General features: G+C 41.6%; 2 protein-coding genes and 1 long non-coding RNA gene across 6 annotated transcripts; 1 reads left to right on the top strand and 2 right to left on the bottom strand.

Annotated features, from left to right (window-relative positions):
* Positions 1–2,539: 2,539 nt before the first annotated feature.
* On the bottom strand, positions 2,540–6,350 carry LOC111259775 (uncharacterized). Of its 3 annotated transcripts, none has more exons than XM_022832008.2 (5): positions 6,262–6,350; positions 5,407–5,694; positions 4,825–4,942; positions 3,240–4,271; positions 2,540–2,881 (listed from the first exon to the last, which is right to left on the bottom strand). In XM_022832008.2, exons 2-5 carry the CDS (start codon positions 5,691–5,693, stop codon positions 2,837–2,839), a joined length of 1,482 nt encoding a protein of 493 aa, XP_022687743.1. In that variant the 5' UTR covers position 5,694; positions 6,262–6,350; the 3' UTR covers positions 2,540–2,836. The 3 variants fall into 3 exon arrangements, with proteins under 3 accessions (XP_022687743.1, XP_022687725.1, XP_022687734.1); XM_022831990.2 differs by having other exon boundaries at positions 5,407–5,883; positions 6,262–6,333; XM_022831999.2 differs by having other exon boundaries at positions 5,407–5,793; positions 6,262–6,277.
* A 97-nt stretch (positions 6,351–6,447) lies between these two features.
* LOC111259788 (uncharacterized) lies at positions 6,448–9,016 on the top strand. 2 transcript variants are annotated; one of them, XR_002679854.2, is made up of 2 exons: positions 6,448–6,514; positions 6,747–9,016. It is a non-coding gene; the product is annotated as an uncharacterized LOC111259788 (long non-coding RNA). The 2 variants fall into 2 exon arrangements; XR_002679852.2 differs by having other exon boundaries at positions 6,469–6,626.
* Positions 9,017–11,798: 2,782 nt separating this feature from the next.
* Positions 11,799–16,128, bottom strand: LOC111259645 (Y+L amino acid transporter 2). The gene has a single exon (XM_022831818.2). It carries the CDS (start codon positions 14,695–14,697, stop codon positions 13,132–13,134), a length of 1,566 nt encoding a protein of 521 aa, XP_022687553.1. The 5' UTR covers positions 14,698–16,128; the 3' UTR covers positions 11,799–13,131.
* Between the last annotated feature and the right edge of the window lie 2,319 nt (positions 16,129–18,447).

Genomic DNA, 18,447 nt, shown 5'->3' on the forward strand with positions numbered 1-18,447 from the left:
CTAAACAGAAAAGATTATGTTGCTTTAAAAAGATTATGTGCCTATGACGTCATCCGCGTTACATTTCTTTTTTTTGCCGTAAACGTTTCAAACTAGATTATACTACAAAATTCATCCGACATTTCTGTCTAACTGCATTTACGAAAATATCAAAGCTCAAGAAGAAGCATGCTCTTTTTAGGCCTGCTGCATGAACTGCCACCCGTTTCGAGAAAATTGTCTAATGTCTGTTATCTCTGTTAAATATTCCTTAATTATTTTTCTAGCTGCTTGCAGACCTCATCATGATTTAGATAAAACACTAATGATAAGGGAACATTTCCTCGTCAATAGGAAATTGATGCAGCCTCTTGAATTCATCGTCTTGGAAAAAAATTACGGCCTGAAACACAGCGATACAACCGATCATACCGTGAAGGAACGATCTGTCTAGGAAACTAAAAATGACTTATTTCTAGCTGAAAAAACGTACTATAACAAAAGATTACTCTTGAACGACAAATATATCGTCTTTGAAAAGAACACGTCAACGTCAGCCACCTTGCAGATCAGGCTTTAACCTTTTCGATGTTAATTTAGGTACCTTATTTGTTGCACATAAACATAAAAAGTTTGAGGGTCCAACTCTGCCAATGTGAACGTGCATTGAAGAAGCCAGACTATCATTTAGACGTTTATATGAGTCTGACAGCGTTTCATGAGATGATGAGGGCGGTTCGGTCATCACGCGATCATTGAGTAAATATGATAAGCAATATAAGTAAAATGCGGAACCTTATATAGCATCATAGCAAGACAAAGAACAAGCTCTTCCTGTTACTGATGTTACCTTGTCAGTTGACGAATACGCACCTACGGCTCTGGAATCGAAAAGCGTACGGCTGTAAGAGCTGCTCTAGCGGTTGGCTATTTGGGAATTGCTCCCGAAGAAGAGTCTCGTACGGTAAGAAGAAGCTCAAGGGACGAATTGAGAAGTTTGAAGAAACAGAAAACGCCATCGGGTCCAGGTCGTGAAGCGCACCCGCCGATAGTTGCGGGGATTGGCTTGCGCTTACTTCTATTTTAGCGTCGTTGTAAAAGAGACGTGAAAAGGTTTAAAAAGAAATGCTGTACAAATAGGCCGCGTCTTCCTGTTGCTACAGAAAGAACAGAAAATGTTTGCGCGGTTCGTTTACGCTAGGCAAACACTGCTGCATGGGCCGGAGGTCAAGCTCTAGTCCAGCGTAACATGTTTCCAGCGTCCGATGAACCAAGAGATCGGCTACTCTTACTAACCTCATCACACTGGTTAGAGCCGGTTCATGCGCTACCTAGTTCAAGCGGTCTCATGCCTGAGAAGCCTGACTTCTATTTCCTTAAAGGTACCGGGTAACGAAAACAGCATTACATTCGTTGTCGTCGTTCGGAGAGGAATGATAAATGCGCAGAGCTTGCTAGTAGGAGTCTGGATTCATGAAACATGGAAAGGCAAATCGAAATGTCAGTTTGCAATAATTTAGTTTTTTGCAAGCGGGAATGACGTAAATAGGCCGGATAAGCGTCGCCGATACGTAACGGTGCAAATGTAAGTATCACGCTGGAGCTCGTCATTAACTATTTTTGCAAAAAAAGACAGGCCTAATCAGCCGCAAGCTGCATCAGAAGTCATTGCTCCGCATTCACTCCTGGCTCCTCTAAGCCTAAAAGGCGACAATATTGTTAATTCATATAGCCATTCAGCTGACTGATTCGTCGTATATAGTAGTAATAGTATTTTTTTTTTCTCAAAAAACAAATGCTGTTTCAAATATTCTATTATTGGATGTGAGATCAGTGTGTTTCGAAACATTGAATAAAATAATAAAAGTCAATAAAAAAGACCACATCTTAACTATTTATCACTGCTGAGCACATGCTAAATATATATGCTTGAAAGATTTTAAGAGAATCTTTGAAAAATTATCAAAGCATATGAAAAGGCCTGTGATAGTTTATGAAATCTCGAAGGAACCTGAAGCGCCCTATGTTTAACCTCAGCACAAATTATGTAGCTAATTATCCGAAATAATTATTTAAATGGGTAAATATTTTAATGTACATTACTCTTACAACGGTGAGTCTTCTGCTACGAAGATATCCCGAGATAAATACGATCGCTACTTAGTCAGAAGTTTATTATCTATTTACACAAGGTAATACAAATATTAAATTATAATCTTTACTGTAATGATGAGATTTTTTAAAAATTAGTATCTACGAACACTACGAATGGGGTTTAAATTCAGGTACAGCTTTTAATGAACCTATTAGTGTTAAATATTTGTCGATAAGATGAGTAACTTAAAAATAAGATATCTACCTGGATGTAGTGTCCACGCTTTACCACATTTGAAGATAATAGTTTCTCTATTGAACGGTGAATTAAAATATCAATTAAAAACGTTTTTATCGAGAGAAAAAAAAGAATGTCATTCATTAACACTAATCTTTGAACTTATTGTTATATAATTATAACTTATAATTGGCAGATCAATCAATAATTAAATATAGATCTTGAAAATGATTGTTTGTTTGTAGTTGAAACACACTCAGTTTATTGAATAAACATACAAATGAAAAATATATACAATATGTTTGGTCATATTGATGTAAGGAATCGCTCCTGGCATCACATACTTTTGTTTTGCCTTCGTACACGCTTCCACAGAAACAGCAGAAGTCTACGTCACTTCATGATCTTGTTGTATTTACAATTATAACGTGGATTCGTACGTCAGAATATGTTATAAACAGATTATGTACAGAATCAGTTACTGCCGGCGCTCGCTTTTAGCTTACCTGGCTGTCAGTTTAGGGTTTACATAACCTTACAGTCGGGTTTTATATCTTCATTATCATTTTCCTGCAAGAATAGATAGTGCAATTTTCAGGTATAGTCAACCTTAAGAGATCCGGCTAAAATCTTACGCGGCGTTTGATGTAGCACACACAAACATCTACAAAACGCAGAAAGCGGCTTACTCTGATATATGCAGGCTAATGCCATTTATAGTAGCAACTACTATATAGAGCATGGGATTTGAGAATGCAATTTTATCGATCTTATTGAATCACAAAAGACATAAGACCTGAACCCACTGCAAAGACCGCACAATAAATAGATCATCATTATCGTCATTTATATTAAACAGCTATGCAACTATGGATTGCACACGTTGTGCACTGAAAGGTTGCCCGTTCGTGAGTTGGCTACTACATACGTTTGAGGGCCCAGCTGCGGACGTCCGTCTTCGAGGAGCTTTTTTTGGAGTTAACGCCCGTCGAACAAGCATCTGTCGAGCTCGTAGTGACGCAGACGGTGATTCACTAACCTTCGATTTCGAATAAGTCTCGTTCAACCGAGAGGGTGCGTCTATCGATATTCTGGGTCGTTTAGCCCCAAGTGGTGTATTGGCCAACGTCTCAGTGTCAAGATCTAAACTGTCGATGAGCTGCCGATAAGTTTCCAGCTCTTGTCGAATATCGTCGTAGCTTTGTTTCTGGACGATCAAGCGTTTATTTAGCCTATCACGTCGGCGTCGCTCGGCTGCGCATTCTTTATTCTTTATTGCCTTGACATCTTCGATTTCAGCCCGAAGCCTTTTTATTAGCTCCTGGCGCTCAGCAAGGATAGTCTCAACATCCTGTGCCCGTTTGAGTGCCTGCTGGTGACGGGTCTCGAGCCGAGCATGCTCTTCCGCACTGACATAGGTAAGAAGGGTGTCCTGCATCTTCTTGTTGTGCTCTTTTTTGAGACGTTCCATATCTGCTTGATGCTTGCTGCGATACTCCTCAAGCTTCTCAAAACCAAGCTTTTCAAGTCGGTTTCGTTCAGTAGCAACCTTTTTGTCAACGTCCTCAGCAGAAAACTGTAGTTTTTTGTCCACCTCAACAATCTTCGACTCTAGCATCGTTCTTTCGAAATTGGTGATTTTCACGCGCTCATGAAGGGTGGCAACGTCGACCTTCAGCCGAGTGACTTGGCTGCAAAGGTCAACCCGGTCTTTTTCATCTTTCTTACGCTGTTCACGAAGTTTATTATTTTCCTCACGGAGGGCTCTGATAGTGTTTCTTTCAGAAACGAGCGTTCTTTCAAGACTGGTTTCTCGTTGACGTTTTTGTTCAAGATCGGTTCGAAGAGCCCTGTTTTCAAGTTTGGACTCCTCTATGGTCTTCTGTAGCTGTGTAATAGTTTCATCAGCCTGTACGGCTTGTTTAACATGCCATTCAATTTCATTCCGTAACATGTTCACCTTAGAAATTGGATATTTTTAACAATAAAAACAAAACCAGTGTGCAATGTTAGCATAACTAACTACAAATAACGTAATAAACTGAAGTAATATAACGGTTTTCGATGATCTAGGTACTTATCTTTGTATAGAATTCACTACGCGAATAGTGTCTCACCTGCAATTGATGTCGTGTCTTTCATAATGCGGGATTTTTCCAATGTCCACATTGGTTGCCGTTGTTGCTATTGCATAAGAGCTGTCCAAATTAGTGACATAGTAGATTCACCGAATAGTAGTTAAAATAAAATAAACTCAAGAGGCAAAACGATACTAAAAATTCTGAGAAGCCTTTTTGAAAGCGGTTTCGAGTGTCCAAGGTGTTACCAACCTGGCTTTCGCGATACCGTAGTGATTAACCTGTTCGCTTGCTAAGGTTAGAAATGATGACGCTTTAGGTTCGGGACCGAACGTAGACACGCATCGTTTCGTGATAAGAGCCAACCGTGTAAGGCAATGCCAAACACCCTAAGTGCTGAACGTAAAGTAAAAAAAAAAACAAGACGTTACCTACCTGCTGGGTTGTCTCAGTTCGAAGTTGTGACATTTGCTCTTCAATATCTTTCCGAACCTTTTCCGACTCTTCCAGTTTTTTATCAATCGTTTTGACCTTGTGTACGTAAGCCACAAACCTGAAGGTCCGGACGAATTCATACATATTTTATCCGCAAAATAACCACGTACGCGGTCTACGCTCGCGACATCACCATGAGAATGGTTGCCATATTGAATAAAATTGAGGGCATCATGAAACCGTAAGACGAATGCTAGAAATTGACTAAAAAGATACGCAAGCCCTGAAACAGCTTCTTTTTTAACAGCTTCATTCAGGTATATGCTAACACTGGTCTAGTAAGTAACGCTTTCCGCTTTGCCTTTGACGAACCTTTATTACCACAAGTCCAATTGACTATTACCTCGAAGCGTATCAAAGGAACAACATCTTATAGGATTCCTATATCAGCACTTCGTAGCTTAATTTTAAACAGCCGATAATTCATTCAGCTTTTTTTTTAGAAATGAAGTATTACCAATTCATAGAACGATGAAATTCGTTAAAGGCGCCATAAAGAAAAATCGTTAGCTTCCTTCGTACCTGTTGTTCAACGAAGTAAATTGGTTTTTAAACTCGGCACGGTCCTTCACAATCTCGGAATTTTCAGTGCTTTCATCCATAGCAACACTGTCAGCGACGAATCCGAAATCCGTATTTTTTGGTACAATAGAGACGCCAGGCTGGTTACCAAGATTGACCGATACTTGAGTATCATTGTTACCAGACTGGCTGGCACCAGCCGCTTCCGGTGGCTTTGGCGTACTCGTCATTAGAACTTCAACCTCAGCGTTGACCTCCATCTTGACTGCTGGCTTCTGGCTGTCCATGCTATCAAGGTGATATACACAAGTGCACTGTGAAAATGCTCTTAGTGGCACTCACCGTTGCACTGTATGCATTAGATGACAATGGCTAGTTCAATGAGCACTACGGCACACAGATAGACGGAAGCATTGAGGTCTTGGAGTAGTTTTCAATTTTTGTTCTGCGTCCATCTTATACTTCGGCATGTTATTCCTGTGTTTTGGCAAATGCTTTCGATATATTCAACTGCCTTTTTCAGAAGACAGTTTGTAATGAGCCTAGATTTGTGGTTAATTAAATGATTACCTGAATGCTAGATAAATCGTAGGTTACCATTGTTCGAAATGATAAATAGAAAAATAATTTTTAACATCCGCTTTCGATACAATGTTATGAAGCCGACTATCCGTCACGCCGCACTAAGCCCAAATGCATCTAATGGCCTCACAGTATTTCGACATCACCAAAGCGGAATTGTTCGTAGATAAAAATTTTTCACAGGATTCGGAAGGAAATTCGACAGAATCCTATAACATCGTTGACGAGAGGAAAAACATAAAATAGAACACAAAGTAGGCTCATCTTTCTAACCTTTTTTCTACTCGTTTTCCGCGCAACTCTAGCCACACGATCGTCTTTTTTTGGTGACCGCCTCTTTCATATAATTAGGCGTTACCGTGCACGCGTTGCCTACAAGATGATGCGGTAAAAGCTAAATGTGACAATAAAAACGTCCAACGCACTGCACGTGCCCGAAACCGACGTCATTAAGGACCGTCCAACTGCTAACGTGACAAGCTGAGCAGGTTCAAAACAAACCCGTAATTATCGCTCATTGCAAAATGTATATATACCAATAAATAGCTTAGTATCTTATTTGCTTTATTATTTAGTTTGTTCTTGGAGAAGAGCCTCACACTTACTTAGTGGCAGCTATACTATGACTGGAATATAGGGTACGAATTAGACTAGGGAAGAAATGTTCAAAAAGTTTATACAAGCGAAGTAAGCAATTGTTAACGTAGTGAATCAAAAATAGCAAGCAGATCTGTGGCTTTTTTTTTTTCTAACTTTAGTGCAACGGCCCACATCTGTATCGGAAAATCCGTTTAGTCCGGGAAAACTTACCTCAATGACTCGACACGATGGAAAGGTTTTCCCTAGGTCTCTTAGCTGACCGAGCACCTGTTAACGTGTATGTCATCAGCGATTAGGGACACTTCGTCCCCAAACCGGTCTCACGACATCAACAGCAGCGGGTAATGTAGTGAGTTCTAACTGATTGCCGCTAATAAGTGTACTCAGGAAAAATTAGAAAGCTGACCGATTGATACTTGCAAAAGACGCTCTCGGTTACCCCATATCGCATCCGGATTACGTCCGATGCTTCGTTCGGCTCAATTCTTAGTGTTTTACAACCACCCATAAAGGTCAGTTGACTGCTCTTCAGGATATTTACCGATCGAGGCGTAGCATTCTACTTCGGGGAAATCAGAGCAAAAGTGAGTCATGGAACAGTCACGGATTCGACAAGGCCAACGTAGCTTTCATCGAAAATAATATCTGAGCCAGCGGCACAGCGGCTGTAAAGCGAGGTTTAAGCGGGCAGTAGTCACGAAATGACGGTGCTCAACTTTCGAGAGGACGATACCCTTTTTTCACCAGTTGGATAGTTTTAGGATCAGTCAAAAAAACAGATTATGTCGGATTTTTTGTGTACAGTTTTTTAAGGAAGTTCCCAGCAAGCTTACATCATTGCACAGTATAAACATGTCCATGAGGAACGTCTGTGCCGGCGTATGCAAAAAAAAAAAAAGCCAATTTCCATTAATACTTTGTTTTTAAGTAAAGCTAGTTCTATTTGGTTACTTTTTTCCATTACATAGTTTCTTTTAACGCTCCAGTTTGTGTGCCATGCTAAAAATTTTCCTTCGAACAGGACAGAACTGTTTAAGGTTCTAGTACAGGGCCAGTCTCACTGTTCTCTCTTACAAAAACGCGGATCTAAATCGGAAGATCCGATCAATGTGCATAACGTATTCCATTGCTGAAAGTGCTATTCTGTTTATAATTCATCGTCGAACGATATTTTATTAATATAAGTGCATCTGATCTCCCATATTTGCATGCACTTAAAGGGTGTTTTTTAATTAACTCCGATTCCTTATGTTACCGTTAACCTGCTAGACAGCGAAACGAACCCCTTGACTAGCGCCTCGACGGATAAATAACATAGTTACGATTCAAGAAAGCAATAAATAATAAACACAATAAAACATCAATAGGACACTGGTTTTACCAAACGATCTTATATTGCGCAGTGACTCTTCTTTTTGTTTTTTTAAATCAAATTCAGCTTAAGCTACATAGGGAATATATACCCTGGTATCTGCCAAACCCTTTTCAATCAGTCATCTGGGCACGAGCACCACATGTCCAAACATATTCCACTGTCCGGTTTAGGATTAGATTTACTTTACATAGCCGCACCTTACCTTAAATGCGAGTACATTTCTATTTTGTTTGTTTAAATGCTTCTATTTGTACCAGTTCGAATCTTCATTGGTTAATTCTTCAGGCCGCGGCCGTATTGACCCTTTTGCATTTCAAAAAATATTCATACGAATGCATTATCCCTTCTCCCATAGCTAGTTTTTTCAAATGATTCTATAAGGGGACCTCCGCAACATCAAGCAGATCTTAAACAAAATCGCTGAACGGCTATGCGTATTATGAGATGTATTTTAGCACTTGTAAGTGCCTTGAATTAGGTGCGGTAGATTTCCCTCTCATGGGCCATCAAACTGCGTTGAATTACCCAGTTTTGACCTGAGAAAACAGGTACAATCTGCTAGCCTCAAAGATGTGTGTACCCGGGACGCCGGAAGGCGCTACAAAAGCCGAATGTATTCTACATCTCAAGAACGTGCCTAGTGCGTAGTCATTTTTCGCTGGCTTCAGAATCACTTCTCGAGTACGATCTAGAAATAGTTTATCGAAAAGTAGACTCCAAACTATTTATCCTCTTATTGAAGAACCTCAGCTTCTTCTCGAAGGCTTTCTTTCTTTTCAGTTTCTATGAGGGTAAGCCAGTGACTTCACTACACGCGATACTATATTCCAACACTAGATCGTTACCATACGTTTCACAATAGCAATTTTTAGAAATGTGATAATTTTTTAATTTACTTTGTTTTTTTTTTACTATAGAGACGGAAATATAAGTAAGTGTGGGAAATATAAGTGTGTCCATTTAACTGCAACGTTATATTAATTTAATTAAATTATCGTCAAATCGTTCCGACTTGTGGATTTTGTGACCGAATAAATTTCCAGATATAGAATATGCACAGGTTTAGTCATTGTAATAAGAAGCGGCACCTATTAGAATGAAGCTTAATGTTATGCATTAGGCGTCGGTTATGTACATAAGTATGAAACATGCTTAACGGTAAAAATATGAACGATCTGTCAGGAAAGTCATATCCCTTCAGAGATTTTAAATTTCGATCTTATGGTAGAAGTTACAATGCTCAATAAACAATTTCACGTGAAGACCGACTTCGAAAATCTAGTTCAAATCCTACCCTTGCTTTTGATCAAGTTGGCTGATAAACTTACCAATGGCGAGCTAACGTTAAATTACTCGGGAGTTATCCCATTTCCATCGATCTGAGGGCCAGTAAACCTTACCTGCTTATTTAAATATGGCCACACCAGGCAAAATGATACCGTTGAAAGGTCAGCAGAAAACAATGATCCTACGACCAAATAGTAGAAACATTTAAATTCGTGCTACAGCTGCCATAGTCGTAATTTTACAAATGAAAACAAACGTTTCCTTCCGTCATCAAACCCCATCAAGTAGAAATAATAATAACAGTAATGGCGATATGTATAGCTCCTTTTTGCGCTGTCCCTGTTTGATGTCTTCCATCAGTTTGAACAAGAACTACGAAATATGATTGGCGCAACTTACGCAACATAAAAAAAATACAGGAGTTCATAGGCACCGTCTCGTTAGGAAACGTTACAAATCAATTGATTAGCCCAAATCATAGCATTCCATGTTACAGTCGACACTTTGTTTATAAACGACGAGTTCGGTTATATCATTCGGGAGCGAAAAGTAGAACGTATAGGTTCACTAAGACGAGAGCACTGAGTGATGGGCCAAATAGTAATGCTTGAATCATGCTAGTGTACCCTATGATAACTACGATAATTTCTTTTCAACGTTCATTGTTGTCATTCAATAGCGAAAAAAGTATAATTCAACATTGTACAAATACAGTCGAACTGTTCGCATGCTCTCTTGCGTCTCACGTCCATCAAAAACGAAACTGATCTTTCTAGCTTAACATTAGGTGAATTTATACCTACATGCGCTATTCGGGCCCAGAGACAATCGTTCATTGCCGGCATCCTACGCTTCGTACTTAACCAGCGATGCGCGTTGGTCTTCTAGCTCACTTCCTATCACTCAAAGGGGAGAACTTCGTCTGTTACCAATTTAATACATTCGATTTCGAGCTGGATGACGATGTCTGAGTGGAGTTCGTGGCGGCGCAGCTGTGGCAATATAGGACAAGAACGGCGATTCCCATAGGAGTAGTAGCGCGTGTCCACGACAGCAGTCGATCAGGAGGCAACCCTTCTGTCGATCAGCACTACGACTGAACGACAGCAAGAACGAACGCTCCGAGCAAATGGAACGCTGCTAACTCGTAGACGTTTATATGCTCGCCCGATCATTTAATTCAATACAAGCTCTGTTAAAGTACTTTCCATTACTGAACTATAATACATACGTAAAAAAAGCTTAGGGCAGTCATTGCAGACAGCAAGCAGAGTAGACTTCAATGACTCCAGCTTGGTCCTTCGGCTCGAAGGAGGTTTAGCGAGCTGGGCGAAGCAGGCCTGTTACCTACTACTGTCGGGGCAATTCTGCACGCTACGAAGTTGATCGCTCAAACACGAATTACTTTTCCAACGACTATGTGCTGTAGTTAGAGTCCTGTAGAGTGATTGCGGTGACCCTCTGTGGAAAGACTGCAGCTAACATAAGAAGAGACGTCGTCGCTCGAGAAGATTTGCCAAATACCACTTGAAAACGACTTACACTTGGTCGTAGTACTTAGGAAGCGTTTTAGGCCTGGAAGCCTCTCAAACGACTAAACGCCGAAGGCTGGAAGCATCGTGGCGTCAAGACCGGCGTCAAGTTTCGCGTGCGAACTTGCGCCACTACTCATGTCATCCACTTAATTGTCTATCAACCAAGTCGCTAGGTCTGAAAGGAGACTGCTATCACGGCGTTGTTTCTCGGACATTCGTAACCAGTTACATTGAGCAAATGCTAGAAAAACGAAAGACAGATAGGCCCACTGCTTGAGAGGGGTCAGTGGACGACCCGTTCGGCCAATTGAACACGAGGCCGATGCGCCATATTGCCTCTTCGAGACATTCATACTTTGGAAGATTCGTCACGATTGTATAGAGTCGCGCTACTGTAAGGTTGCAGTAATTGGAGAGAAGAGATAGACAAAGGTTACGAATATTGCTACACCGACGACTGGGTCAGTGCCGATCCAGTCACTACAACGGAACACGTGCGCGGCCAACTGGAAAGGAAAAGCATTTGTTAAAGTCCTTGAAGGGGAACGTTCTATAGCGTAGAACATACGTGAAGACTGTTTTAGCTATGCGTCATGTAGAATATGTATTACTCGAAACGACCGAGCGGAACGCACTTGTTAGTGGGCGTTTGAGTTAAATTTCTTCTATACCTTTCTAACCATATAGACCATTCGTCGGCTTACGCAACGCTATTGGAGTCTACCCGATGCCTGGAAGACCACCTAATAGGTTCTGTCGTAGACGTACATGTTTCAAGTGTAAATATATGTATGTCTTGAAAAACATTTTCTTGCTATTATTTTTTTCACTTCAAGCATGATGTTTTTCTATATAAATTTCTAGAAAAACAAAAAACCTAAGATAAACATTTGCTGTCGTTAACATTGAAATTTGTCTAATTTCTCATAGAACTGCGTAACTTCCCGAGCATACTATAGACCTAAATTGAAAGGTTTAAATATATATATATATAATAGAAAAACACGAACAAAATGGGGAAACGGTAAGAATATTTGATAAATATATTTTATTATCCATCATCATATTTACTGACGTATATACATGCAAATATATATATATATATATCGTTTAAAATATTTATTACTAGCAGTGGTGAATATTTTGTTTTTGGCGCCGTTCTTCAATACTTCCCTGTTAACATTCATTAATACGGATTTAGAGTTTTATCCGCTGTTAGGCTGGCAAACAGATAATTTTATGTATTGTGTACCTTTGTTGCTATCATGTTTTTCTGCATTTTATTTAGAATGAAATATAAAAAATGAAAAAATATAATATTTACTATTTTGCCTATTCATTACGATAGCTCATGGTTATTTCCATCATGATTGACATCATACTCACTACATACCTTTATTCGTCATATAAAAATATATCTAGTTCATTGCATTTCTTCTTATAACACTTTCCTTCGACTTTTTTTCCACTTATATTTGCTGTCTATTGCGACCGCTTTGTCATCACCCTCTCGTTAAGTTAACGCTCACTTTTTTTTTTACTGAGCTTCTATGCACTTGTTATTCCCTTTCTATCATTAAATTATTCTTAACTAAACGTTGGGGCTAAACATAAAATTACGAGAATATCGCGCCAGCCCTTTGCCTTTGGTCATCGTTCCCAATAGGTCTATTTATGCATATATTATATACAACGAGTGTTCAAATTTTGCCCGAACAGCTAGCTTCCTACCATCATTGATTGCCTTCCTAGACCCCGCAGCACCTTCCCTTTGGGCCACATAAGCCTAATATCGTTGCGGATTGGTAAAAATAGCCTGATTGTAAATACTCTGATGTCTCCCTGAACAGGACCTGCCAAGGCAGACCGTAGCCTTTCATTCCATTAGACGCAGCGACAGGAACGTTTCGCTTATAGTGATATATATATATATATATATCTATCGACATTCGAATTGGATAACTTAATACCTAACCCTGTAGAACACAATTAAATCGTCTGTCGGTATCGACAACGCTTTGCCTTTGCTCGTCAGGATCGCCTTGGCTCGAGCATCGAATCCAGATGAACTTGTGATGTATGTAATAGAAATGACAGAGTGATACTAGAACTAGGACTTAATTATAAGTGTAATAAGCAAGGGGTGTATCATTTTGAAATTGCTGGTTTTTCGGTGAGACGGCTGTGATATGCAAGTCGATAGTCTACAACATTCGCATCTTCTCTCTTATCTTCTTACAGCTTGTTCATGTCCATCCTGATAAAACAGTGATTTTATACGGGTGGTACTTTATTATTCTATGGTGAAATAGAAAATTACGTACTGAAATAGTCGTCATTGCAAACCTAATCCTCCTTGGGGTCCTGTGGCACACTGTTGAGAATCTTCTGAACTACTATTGTAAGGCTTTCGATGATTCGCTTGTAACTATCGGGTTTGTCTTTCCAATAGATTGTCAAAAAGTAGACGGGAATGCCAGACAAGGTGATTCCCAATCCGATGAGCGTTTCATGCGGCTGAGAGAAAAATGGCAACACGACCAAAAAGAACGAGACGACAAAGAAGAAGATCGGCAGGACAATCGGTATCCTGATTGGCCTCTCAAGGTTGGGCTGTTTAATTCGGAGCCATAGAAGGCCGCCGACGGAAAGCATTACAAACAACGACTCGCTGAATGCCGTGTAGTTGATGAGTGTAAACACGTCGGTGTTCGATAGATAGAGAAGCGATAAAAGGCATAAAAAAACTAGTGAAGGTGCCGGGGTGTAATAATCGACATTGATCATCGACAGCATGTTCGGCAAGTGACCTTGGCGGGCACCAACGAAAAATAGACGAGAAGACGCGAAGATACCGCCATTGAGTCCTCCGAACGTTGATAACGCCACAAAGATCGGCATCACCCAGTGGAACTGGCCGAACACACGACTGGCAAACGAAACTGCCACAGCATTTGCAGACTGAACCTCATCAGCGGTCAGGACGACAAAGTAGCTTACGTTAGCTAAAAGATAAATAACAGTTACCGTTGGGAGTGATATGTAGATGGCATATGGCAGATTGCGAAAAGGGTTTTTGAGCTCTTCTGTGACGAAATTCAAATAATTCCAGCCGGCGTAAGAGAATAGGCCACTATAGAACGATAAACAGATGAGACCTGGATCAGTAGTCGTGTTCTCCCAGAGATTTTCCAGATTGACTGTGTAGCCGCTCATTAACTGTATCATGCCGGCTGCAATGACAAGCAACAGGGCAATCACCTTTGTGAACATGAGCGAATCCTGCAGAAAGGTTGCCCATTTTACATTGTAACAATTGATAAACGTCAGTAGACAGATAATCAAGGCGGCAATCAGTCGTACGGCATGTGCAGGCGGGTTACATTCGGGGAAAAAGGGTTCAAGTATATAGTTAGTGAATGTAATACCCGCGATCGCATTTGACGTTGGTTGAATGATAAGCAAGCAAACCCAAAGGAACAGGAACGCCGGTAAGGGACCAAATGATTCGAAGATATAAGCATAATCGCCACCTGATCTTGGAATTGCTGTGCCAAGTTCGGCATAACACATCGCTCCGATCATTGAAATCAGACCACACGATGTCCACACGACCAGTGCGAGTCCTGTTGAACCGGCATAACGCAATACGCCAGTTGGTGACACAAAGATTCCCGACCCCACGATCACACCTATGATAACACTGACACCGTTGAGCAATCCTAATTGTTTCTTTAGCTCGATGGCGCCCGCAGACTGTTCCGAGCTGGCATCCGAGGATCCTTTAATGATGGCCCCACGTGTCGAATCCGTTGGGGTTGTCACCGATGAAGACGGGCTCCGAGTCCCTGCTCGCGTTCCCGGTGACATCAACGCTTCGTTCACTTCTTTTTCTAAGGCCATTGGGTACATTGAATGGTCTATCGGGTTATTGACAGCCTTCCCTTTTAAGGTGGCCTGAGTCGTTCCGATCCACAACAAAGGCAAAAAGTTCACGCAGTCACAACTAGCAAAAGGTTTCCAGCTAGGGAGCGCAGAGTGTGAGAGGCCCACGGAGAATATGCTGGCCTTTCTAGAGACTTGACATCAAAAATCGATATACAGAAGCAGAATCAATGGCCAATAAAAGGCTTCCATCTCTAATCACTATTTTAAAGAAAGCGTTTACCGTATTTTCTGGTGATGTTGACTACTGTTGTTGCTGTTCTGTGTGTGCGTATCGGCACAAACAGATGTGCTGTTATTATTATCGCCGTTGTTATTGTTGATGCCGGTGTACAACCAGCGAATGAAGCCAATCTGTTGCTCGTCCACGCCGCCCGTGTGCGCCACCACTGCACAGAGAACGTGTTCACCGAACGAGTTTTCCATGCGCTTTAGCCGTCTGGCGTTGTTGCCTTCCTCTCCATAACGTGTCCACGGCCACACTGTGATTGTAAGCTATTTGTATTGTAGAAATTTGGCGTCAAAATGAAGTTACGACTGCAGCTACCGCTATAATACACGGGTAACCTACTAGCGAGCGGAACGAAACTTTGCCGGCCTTAGAGGCCAGAGTCTGCTGTAGCCTTCTGATGTATTGGGTCGGCCAAGAAAACACATTTGCCTATCTCAGACCTATTTGTTGTTGCGCAGCTGCATCAGAGCACAGCCAGCTATTGTACACCACACAAAACACGACGTATAACCGGCGACGATGACAATATTATCCACCGGCAGCTGCAACAAAAGTCACTCGTCGAACGCGATCCCGCCACCTAGACGTCTGCTGTCGATCGCTGGTCACCAGTTTTCTTTTCCTTTCGTCGCCCACTGTATATTTTCCGGCCACCGGTTATCGCCGGCTTCCGGTGAGATTGGCGGGTCGCGGCTATGCTGATGTGCAATTGTGTATCACTATTCGTTAGCAAATAGGGTGAGCGACCAGTAAGCGATGATAATAAACCAAACGACACGTCTAGTTATCAACTATTCGAATACCTATAAGTCCACCTATCTGATTATCGATTTGTAATGTGTCTGAGTCACGGAGCGTAGCACTTCATGAGTTTAGACGGATATGGATGCTGTCGCTGCTGCTGTTCTAATAAGAATAGCCACCGCGCAGTGGCGTGCTCTGGTCGCGATACTCTGCTGATACATCTGGTAGGGTGTGCCGGTAATGTGCTCGATATAAGAGGGCAGTTTGGTTGAGCCCGATCACCTTGCTGCTGGCGGCTCAAAGTTGCGTCAGAAAAAACCCGCCTTGTCTGCCTGTGAACTACGTATGCTTACGCTCGCTGGTGCCGCTGTTCGCTACTGCTGGGCCGGTAACGACGACTGGCGCCAAATTGGGATAACCGCGTGGTGGGAGCTGTAGGGCGCAGACATATTGACGGAAGGCCTGGGAGAGGGGCGACTCGTTTCAACCCTCGCTGCTACCCTCACCTCATCAGATATGTGCACACACAGTCCGACCGACCCACCGACAGTTGCCCAGTTAGCCAAATACACATGTTGAGATTGTTTCATATAGAAGCTATAACAACTATTGAGCCAACTAACGACTGTCAGCTAGAGTGCGTTAAGACATGCTGAACTGACCTAGCTGATGTTAGCTATCAGTACTCCTGCTTTATTATACCATGGCTACGGTCTTTTTGCCGGTTCTCGTAATCTCTCTGCCACATACGCGTGGAGACGTAGTGCCGAAACAAGCCAAAACATTGCCAGACTTAAGGGAGAATGGGGAAAAGCACGCTGGCAATCGCACGCGCACTGACATGCGTTCCCAAGCAACCGGGGATACTGCCTGTTCTATCCCATACATACATATAATGGTTGGTAAGAACGAGTTCTATGCGAGGGCATACGAACGAAGGCCGGCAAAAGAATGCTGTTAAATAAGTAGTGCAAAACCGACAATACGCCAAGTATAGCAGGCTTTCGGTCAACCTTTAATTCAGGGTTTCGTCAAAGAGAGCTGTAATCTCATACGAAGATTGTGTCATAGATTCGAGTAACCAGCTCTTCTCTTGATACAGAAATGTAGCATTCACATCTATACTTCATTGTCTATCTAAAAACATTCCCACATCTCAATGTGCCAGCAACGTATGCATCTGACTGAAGAAGACTAGTATATGCTGAATAAACCAGTTAATCAGGACGCTGGCAGTGTACGAGGCGTGCGGCATGCTCGCCACGCCTACTTCGTTCACATGCAACGCCCGCGCTTTAGTGACGGAAGGAAGGAAGGAAGGAGGCATAGCGGTAGCGAACAGACGGAGACTCCTACACCTCGTACAGCCGTGCTTACGTCGCTGACGATTCGTCATGTCCGAGGGGGAGAGAGACGAAAATAAAAAGGTATGGCTTTCAATGAGGCAAAACTTCTATTCCGTTGCTGGAGTGTGCAGACGACATAGGCTCTTCGAATTGAATCAAACACATAGAGACGTTATGAAGCCGGTAAATGCGTTACACGCCAACAGTAGGCCTTTCGCTCCTCCTAAATTTGACGACGACGACGACAACGAGTAGAGACATGAAGATGAACGTCAAACCGGAAAGGAGCAAAGCCAATGGCTATCTATCAATATGGACAGAAAGTAGATGCGTCTATGCGGAAATTCCTACATTAACTACATTGTAAGCGAAATGCGAAAGGGGGCGGAGGGGGGGACCGGTGAGGATTCTGATAAAAGTAATATCAGTGTAGAAGAGTTACGGGTGTCGTTCACTATTACGGTGAGATGAAGGTACGAACTCTGTAGAATTCTGACTGCAAAAGCAGAGATCACTCGTTTAAGTCGTGCAACTTACCGATATCGGTTAAATTGTGCTCAATGGGGCTCGCAACAAACACAGGAGTAGGCCTGGACCATTTCGAGAAGGCTTTTAGGAATGTATTACTTAAACAAGAGAATATTTGCAGCTTCCATAGCATTTCATAATAGTTTCTATATCGTTTATAGAGGGATAACTCAGCTGTGTTTCTAAAGACTACTGTAATATTTCTATTCGAAGTCTCTAAAAATATCCTCACGTCTATGGAAGCTAGAAAAAATGTTAAGAATAAATAAAAAGCTTGTCATAATTTACACTGTATTATATGAATTCTTGGACCAGGCTATATATATATATATATATATATATATATGCACGCGACATTTTCAACGATGACCTTCTGCCATTTTTCTGATGATATTACAGTCCTAGCTGGGGTAACTGTAGGAATTCTGTGGTTTCTAGGAGAAAAACTGGTTTTTGTGTCTTCCCACCCAAATTTAAATTAGCACCATCAGAGATCAAGACAGATGATCGTAGTCGATGACCAAAACAAGATCTGGGCTGCATAGATACATTGAAACTGCCCATCTTTGTTCTCCGAATAACTAAAGAAATAGATAGTTTGGAACATGGTGGAAGACGACGCCTTTTCTCTTGATGAGTTCCGGTTGATTTTTTCGACGTAATGTTATTAGTTATTGACAAGAGAGATCTGGACCAATGCTTTTGCCAAACGACAGTAACTCATAGTACGTGACTCGTTTCGTTATTATTATATGCCACCTGTTTTTCATAACAGTGATCAAGCGCTTTTACAAATGACAACACCGAGCTGACGCGGCCGTTAATTACTGTGACCTAGAAACTGGCTAAAAAACGATCAAGGCTCTC

The sequence above is a fragment of the Varroa jacobsoni genome, unplaced genomic scaffold (assembly GCF_002532875.2).
Source record: "Varroa jacobsoni isolate VJ856 unplaced genomic scaffold, vjacob_1.0 scaffold_36, whole genome shotgun sequence".
In the NCBI taxonomy this organism is placed as follows: Eukaryota; Metazoa; Arthropoda; class Arachnida; order Mesostigmata; family Varroidae; genus Varroa; species Varroa jacobsoni.

What these genes read in the sequence shown, in the direction of transcription:
- LOC111259645 (XM_022831818.2), bottom strand. Translation starts at nt 14,697, where the DNA reads ATGTACCCAATGGCCTTAGAAAAAGAAGTGAACGAAGCGTTGATGTCA.
- LOC111259775 (XM_022832008.2), bottom strand. Translation starts at nt 5,693, where the DNA reads ATGGACAGCCAGAAGCCAGCAGTCAAGATGGAGGTCAACGCTGAGGTT. An exon ending in GAACTGAGACAACCCAGCAG is followed by an intron (nt 4,272 to 4,824) that starts GTAGGTAACGTC and finishes CCAATTTCTAAG; the next exon opens with GTGAACATGTTACGGAATGA. An exon ending in CCGCAGCTGGGCCCTCAAAC is followed by an intron (nt 2,882 to 3,239) that starts GTATGTAGTAGC and finishes CTATTCTTGCAG; the next exon opens with GAAAATGATAATGAAGATAT.